The 6,784-nt window shown below is 67.1% G+C and overlaps 2 protein-coding genes across 4 annotated transcripts in view; one reads left to right on the forward strand and one right to left on the reverse strand.

Annotated features, from left to right (window-relative positions):
- The window catches only part of CCM2 (CCM2 scaffold protein), a 41,729-nt gene extending 38,758 nt beyond the window's left edge, over window positions 1–2,971 (forward strand). For all 3 annotated transcript variants that reach the window (XM_049641197.1, XM_049641199.1, XM_049641198.1), the window contains exons 7-10: window positions 453–510; window positions 666–804; window positions 1,625–1,763; window positions 2,543–2,971. In XM_049641197.1, the coding sequence (XP_049497154.1) occupies window positions 453–510; window positions 666–804; window positions 1,625–1,763; window positions 2,543–2,823 (617 nt within the window). In that variant the 3' untranslated portion in view covers window positions 2,824–2,971. The remainder of the gene's footprint in view (window positions 1–452; window positions 511–665; window positions 805–1,624; window positions 1,764–2,542) is intronic.
- A 1,333-nt stretch (window positions 2,972–4,304) lies between these two features.
- Window positions 4,305–6,784, reverse strand: part of NACAD (NAC alpha domain containing) — an 8,903-nt gene continuing 6,423 nt past the window's right edge. Inside the window, exons 3-9 of the mRNA XM_049642259.1 lie at window positions 5,740–6,784; window positions 5,484–5,611; window positions 5,334–5,408; window positions 4,931–5,077; window positions 4,709–4,858; window positions 4,485–4,607; window positions 4,305–4,397 (exon numbers count right to left, since the gene is read on the reverse strand). The exon at window positions 5,740–6,784 is cut by the window's right edge and continues 1,961 nt beyond it. Coding sequence (XP_049498216.1) covers window positions 4,383–4,397; window positions 4,485–4,607; window positions 4,709–4,858; window positions 4,931–5,077; window positions 5,334–5,408; window positions 5,484–5,611; window positions 5,740–6,784 — 1,683 coding nt within the window. The 3' untranslated portion in view covers window positions 4,305–4,382. The remainder of the gene's footprint in view (window positions 4,398–4,484; window positions 4,608–4,708; window positions 4,859–4,930; window positions 5,078–5,333; window positions 5,409–5,483; window positions 5,612–5,739) is intronic.

The following is a 6,784-nucleotide window of genomic DNA, read 5'->3' on the forward strand; positions in this document are numbered from 1 at the left end:
GAGGGTCTCAGGCCCCCGGGGGCCGCCTCTGTCCTCGGCGAGTAGCTGTCCCCGCATGGAGCTCCCTGGGTCCAGGCTGAGGGTCAGACCCACCTCTGATTGTGGCTTCTGCACCCCCGCCCCCCCCCCCCCCACTGCGGCCGTGAGATGTGGGGCAGGTCGTCCGACCTCTGGGATTCAATTCCTCATCCAAAGCGGGCAACACAGCCTCGAGGACGCTGCTGGCGCCCCCAAGTTGCGTTTCCCTTATCCTTGGCCACTGGGGAGCACTGTTCAGGCGCCCGCTTGGTGCGTCCTCTGAGGCCAGAGCCTTGCGCTCAGGCCCAGACCTGCAGCAGGTGGTGTGGCTCAGGACCCCCCAGGAGGGGCCCGCATCTTCTGCCAGGTGCTGGGCCGCCGGTCTCCGTGCCCCCTCCCCGTGTAACCCGCAGCCTCTTCCGCACTCCCTGCAGACGACTCTTCCACCAAGGTGGACGTGAAGGAGCCGTATGAGACAGAAGTGGGCACGTTGTGAGTACCCCACCCACTGCCCCTGGCTCCTGTCAGCCGCCCAGACTGCCATGCTGGGCGCCCCCTGGCTGTCATTGGGCCCCCGCGGGGCGCAGTGGGGCGCGTGCGCGGGGCAGAGGCGGGGAGCCGCGTGCCCATGGCCCCTGTCCTTGCAGCTCCTTCCCCGAGTGCGTGCACGCAGGCGGCGTGTCGCCCTTGTCCTTCTGTATGCAGACGGCGCCCCACTCCAAGACGGTCAGTGAGAGCGAGCTGAGCGCCACTGCCACCGAGCTGCTGCAGGACTACATGCTCACGGTGCGCCTAAGGGGGCAGGGGGGGGGATGCAGGGAGCAGGGACAGGGGACCCTGCTGGTGACCTCGTGTGCTTCTCTGTGTGCCCGCACCCTTAGGGTGCGCTCATGGTCAGAGGAGGGCTGCTGGGTGGGCTCCTCGTGGGTCTCGGTCAGCGTTCCCCTCCCTGTAGGAGGATGGCAGCTGCGGGGCGGCGGGGGGGGGGGGGCCGCGGGGCGGGGGGGGGGGGGGGGCAGGGGCTGCGGGGGGGGGGATTGGGTGCAGGGGGGGTGAAGGAGAGCAGCTGCAGAGGGGGAGAACCATGGCTGTGTGTGTGGGGGGACAGAGGCTGCAGGGGGGAGGACCATGCCTGTGGGGGAGGACAGCGGCTGCAGGGAGGAGGACTGCAGCTGAGTGTGGGAGGACAGAGGCTGCAGGGGGGAGGAATGCGGTCGTGTGTGTGTGGGACGACCACAGCTGTGTGTGGGGTAGGACCGCGGCTGTGTGGAGGAAGTCAGCTGTGTGTGGGGGGAGGATTGTGGCTGTGGGAGGGAGGACCACGGCTGTAGGGGGGAGGACTGTGGCTGTGTGTGAGGACAGTGGCTGCTGTGGGGAGGAGCACAGCCGAGTGTGGGGTTGACAGCGGCTACAGGGGAAGAACCGTGGCCGCGTGGGGGAGGATCACGGCTGTGTGTGTGGATCACAGCCGTGTGTGTGGGAGGATGGTGACTGCAGGGGGGAGGACCATAGCCTTGTGTGTGGGAGGATTGCGGCCGAGTGTGGAGGGAAAGGGGCTGCGGGGTTTGTGGCAGTGCCGCTCATCCCCGCCCCCCTCCCCCGGCAGCTGCGCACCAAGCTGTCCTCGCAGGAGATCCAGCAGTTCGCGGCGCTGCTGCATGAGTACCGGGATGGGGCCTCAGTGCATGAGTTCTGCATCAATCTGCGCCAGCTGTATGGGGACAGCCGCAAGTTCCTATTGCTGGGTGAGTCCCGCAGGGGTGTGGCTGGAGTGTGGGAGGCTCCATTGAGGATGGGATCAGGGTGGGTCGGCCTGGAGGGCTCTTTCCGTTGACTGGCAGGACCTGCCCACGGGAGCCAGACTGAGGAAGCCAGGACTGTGTGCGCGGTCAGAGCGACTGCTGGGGGTGGGGGGGCTTCCTCCAAGAAGGTGGCACTTGAGTGGGTTTTGGCAGGTGACTAGGAGTTCGCTGGGCGGAGAAGCGAAGGCACCACTTCCAGGTAGAAGGACCTGCCTTTGTTGAGACGCTGGCCCTGAGCTCAGGCAGTGGGTGGGTGACATGTGGCCCTCCATGCCTACTATGCACACCCTGTGGGATGACCGCCTCGGCTGTGTCTTCTGAACCCTGAGCCTGGAGAAGGCAGCCGGTGATGTGGGCTCTGCCCCCCACTGTCCAGGGAGGGTGCGTTTGTTCAAGCTGCCACCTGGCACATCCAGCCCGAGCTCTCGCCGACCCCCAGCCTCCCCGCTGGGGTCAGTTACCCGCAAACACCCCCACCGCCCCCATGTTCCTTTGTGTCTGGTCCTCGCACGGAGGAGTGGGAGGTGCCGGGGGAGGTCCGCCCACCCCCTCTGTTCTGCACTCAGAGGCCTGTGAGCAGCCGCAGCCAGAACCAGGCAGGGATAGGAGGCCAGCCACCTGCTGCAGAGCCAGGACCTGCCGGCGCTCCCTCTGCGTCTGTTGGGCCAGGGGGGCGGGGCTGGACGCGGGGCAGGAGCCTCAGGCGAACCCTGTGTCCACAGGTTTGCGGCCCTTTATCCCAGAGAAGGACAGCCAGCACTTCGAGAACTTTCTCGAGACCATCGGGGTGAAGGATGGCCGGGGCATCATCACTGACAGCTTTGGCAGGTACCGGCGGGCGCTGAGCTCCACCTCCACCTGCACCTGCCCTGGGAACAGGGCCACGGGCAGCTCGGACGACCAGTCTGCGCCCTCGGAAGGGGACGAGTGGGACCGCATGATTTCGGACATCAGCAACGACATCGAGGCTCTGGGCTGCAGCATGGACCGGGACTCGGCCTGACCCTCTACTGTGAAGGACGCGCCCCGGGGCGCCGGTGCACGGGCCTGTCCCTGGAGGGATCCTGGGGGTCCCTTTGGTTTTGCACACGACGTTCCTGTCGAAACCCTCAGAGACCTTCAAAGAAGTTTACTGCGATGTGAACGATTCATCCGTGGTCCTGGTGTGCTTGTCATCTGGTGGGTGGGGGGCTGGGGGCCTGGGGTGGCTGCCCTTTGGCTCTTGGGGCAGCAGGTGCTGGTGTGACCCCTCACCTGAGTCCCCGGTTCCTTGGTCTCCCTGCTGTCACAGGTGGTCCCACCCCAAACCTGTCCCCCTTTCTCCACCCTGAGAGCCCAGGGTCCTGGTTTTCAGGGGGCCATCGGCACTGCGTCCTAGGTCTTTCTTGGCTGGGCCCCTCCTGTGCCCTTGGCACATGGGGAGGCAGCAGGGGTGACCCACCCTGGGGTCGGGGCCTGGAGATTGTAGTGCAGGAGGGTCAGGTGGAGAGCCCCTCCTCACCCAGGAGATGCCTCTGCCCGGGGAGACCCCTGGCAGCATGTGTAAGAAGCTCCAGGCTGAGCTGGGTGGGTGCTGGGTCCCCAAGGAGGGAGGACAGGGCCCTCAGCTTCCAGGGAGGCAGGGGTCCCAGCAGCAGGTTGGGATGCAAAGAGGGGTCTCATTCTTGGCTCTGGCCTGCGCTGTCTGGGAACTGGTCGTGGGCCCGGGCAGGCAGAGCTAAGGGGACATCCAGTCGGGGCCAGCCTCTCCCTAGCCCACTATGGGTCTGAGTGGCCATAGTGGGGGTGGGGGAGGTGGCCACATGACAGGCCCTGGCCTAAGTGTCCTGTGTGGATGGCAGGAACGGCTCCCTCCCCTCTGCGGGCCCCGCTCCCATGTGGCCCCACTCAGTGGGTCCCTGGACTTTGGAGAAAATGTGGAGAGGCTGCATGGCCATTCCGGGCGCAGTGAGGGGCCAAGGACTTTGGGGACCCACTGCCCCAGCAAATGCCTTTCCGCAGCTGATCATCCAGAGCCCCTGAGTCTGGGGGTTCCTTCCCGAAACTCCCATCCCCAGGCCCACGCCTTCGTGACTGCCCACATTCTCTGGGCAGGTGAGGCACCCTGGACATAGATGGGCCTCCCCCCTGGGAGACGGTGGAGGACTCCCACCCTCCAGAGACACGTGGGGACAGAGCCCCACTTGGGGGTGGACACAGGACCCCCATTCTGTGGGACATGTGGGAACAGAGCCCTGACCTCTGGGGACAGAGGGAGAGGACACCCACCCTCCAGGGGCATGGGGAGGCCACCATTTCTGGGACATGAGTGGGTGGGCACACCAGCCTTTACGAACACAGGGGACAGACCTCTACCCTGTAGGACATGGGAGGGGAGACCCCCCCCCGCTCTCCTGGGGCTCTGCATGGGTCCAGGAAGTGTCTCCCCTTCACAAATGCCATGTGGCCGCAGCCTGCCCGGGACTTTGGAGCAAGAGCAGAGGCTCTGAGGAGACACCCATTTATTGAGCAGCACAGCTGGGGGTGGGGATGGATCCGTGGCGGGCGGGTGGCGGTCGGCGGCTACATGGTGAGCTCCTGTGGGAAATACAGAAAGACAGGGCAGGCTGGGGAGGGGCCCGGCAGGGCCAGCGACAGGGGTCTGGGAAGGGGCCGGCCGCTCACCATGATGGCGTTGACGATGTCACTCTGGTTGTCCCTCAGGGCCCGCACGGCCCTGGCCCTCGACACGTTGGCCTGCGCCATCACCAGCTCGATGTCCCGGAGCTCCAGCCCTGCCTCGTCCACCTGGGCGGGGTGGGGGGAGGTGAGCAGGCAGGTTCTGGGGCTGCCCCCTCCCCGGGAAGAGCCCCGAGAGCCCCTGGCCCCCCTGTGTCCCTGGGCCTCACCTCCTCCTCCTCTTCCTCCTCCTCCTCCTCCTCACACTCGGGCCTCACTAGCGGCCCTGGCGTGGACTCGGGAACCAGGGCGGAAGTCTCCGTGGGCACTTTGAACTTCTCAGCGGCGGCTCTGTGCACTTGCTGGGACAGGTCCTCGATCTGCAGCAGGGGGCACGGCTGTCAGCCAGGCCCCCGCCCCGAGTCCCCACCCCCACCCTGGGCCGGCCAGACCTTGGCCTCCCCGAAGACCACGTAGGTGTCCGAGGCCGGGCTCTTGAAGACGTCAGGCTTGGCGATGACAAAGAGGATGTTCTTGGACTTCTGGATGGTGATCCTGGTGACCCCCTGGATTTGCCGCAGGCCCAGCTTGGACATCGCCTGGGGGCACAGTGGGCTCAGACCCGGGCATCGGCCGGGGGGGGTCCCAGGCTGGGGTGGGGGGGGCAGCACGCTGACGGGGGAAGGGAGGCTCTGCCGCCGACTCTGGGGGACCCTCTGTGGGCTTTGGGCCCACCCTGCCCCGGGCGTACATGGGGCCCCAGCTTCGCACCGGTGTCCGGGACTGCGTTTACTCAACGGCTCGTCGGCCATTGGCTCTGAGGGGTCCCCTTAAGTGGCCGGCCCCCCCACCCACCTTTCGGGCCTTCTTCTCACTGCGACTCTGCTTGGCTTTGGCGACGGTCTCCTCGCTGCCACCGCTGGCGGGGGCCTGGGGAGGACAGGGTCTGAGCCCCTGAGTAGGGGATGCCCTTCCAGGGGTGCGCCCTCCCCCCTGGCCGGGCACCTGAGCTGGGCACTGTGCGCCCTGTGCTCCCGACAGTTCCTGCTCCTCTGGTTCTGCTGACGACTCCCCATGGCTGTCGGAGTGCTGGGCCGATCCCTGGCCGGATCCCGGGGCCCTGGGTGGCGAGTCTGGGGAGGGGGGAGGTGTGAAGAAGGCCTCTGCCTTCTGACTTGGCCCCATAGCCTGCCCACCCACCCACTCTGGTGCCCTGCTCAGGACTGCGCTCCGGCTGTGTCCTCCCCTGCCCCCCACTCACCTTCCTCCAGGCTGTCCTGGTCATCCTGCTGCTCGGCGGCCGGGAGCCCTCGAGGGCCAGGAGGCACTTGGCAGGGGGGCGAGAGCCTCCAGGCCTGGTCTTTGGCATGGGTGTCCCCCACAGGGGCCGTTTTGGGGCTGAGGAGGGGGGAGTGGGGCAGGAGGCCTACACGATGCCCGGCCCCTGGAGGCTTTGTGGTTCCTGAGAAGGTAGCTGCCGCCCGCTGGGCTCCTGCCCGTGGTGGCTGGAGGCCCGGAGAGCCCGAGGGCTCCTTGCCTTCCACCGAGTCTTCCCTGGGGCCCTGGCAAGGGCAGGGAGCAAGGAGTGCCTCTGTGGGGACACGGGGAGCAGAGGGCTCGGGGCCGAGGACCCTGTCCCAGGGCACGCTGGGTGGGCCTCCAGCAGGGCTCTCCAGGGACTGTGCTGGGGACGAGCTGGGGGCTCCTGGTGCCACCTGCGCCCATGCTCCACTTCCCGGGCCCGGCACGGGCTCCCGCTGCAGACAGGGTGCTGGTGCGTGTGGGGTAGGCTCTTTGGGGCAGCCCCTGCCTGGCCTGGATGCGGACCTCAGTGGGGACTCTGCACTGGAGCCCGGCCCCGCCTCCGAGGTCACAGAAAGGGGAAACCCGAGCCCCTGGTTTGCTCTTTGGCCTACCTCAGGGCGAGCGGCAGGATGTGCCCTCCTAGCCCCCTGGGGTGCTGGCTCAAGGCCCCCAGCCCGGGAATTCTCACCCCCTAGGGCCTCCTTTGGGGCTGAGCAGGACCCAGCTGTGTGGGCAGTGCGCACACGGGCCCCGGGATGGGTTCCCTGCTCAGGTGCCAACAGGACCGCCACTGCTTCCTCTCCAGCAGAGACAGGAGTGGGTGGGGCCATGGCCTCCGTGGCAGGCTCAGGGCATTCTAGGGCCTCTCTGGCAGGTTCTGGAGGTTCTAGGGCTGCTACGATAGGCCGAGGGAGTTCCAGGACCTCCATGGCAGGCTCAGAATGTTCCAGAGCCTCCGTGGCAGGCTCTGGGTGTTCCGGGGCCTCCGTGGCAGGCTCTGG

Source organism: Panthera uncia, chromosome A2, assembly GCF_023721935.1.
Source record: "Panthera uncia isolate 11264 chromosome A2, Puncia_PCG_1.0, whole genome shotgun sequence".
Classification (NCBI taxonomy): Eukaryota; Metazoa; Chordata; class Mammalia; order Carnivora; family Felidae; genus Panthera; species Panthera uncia.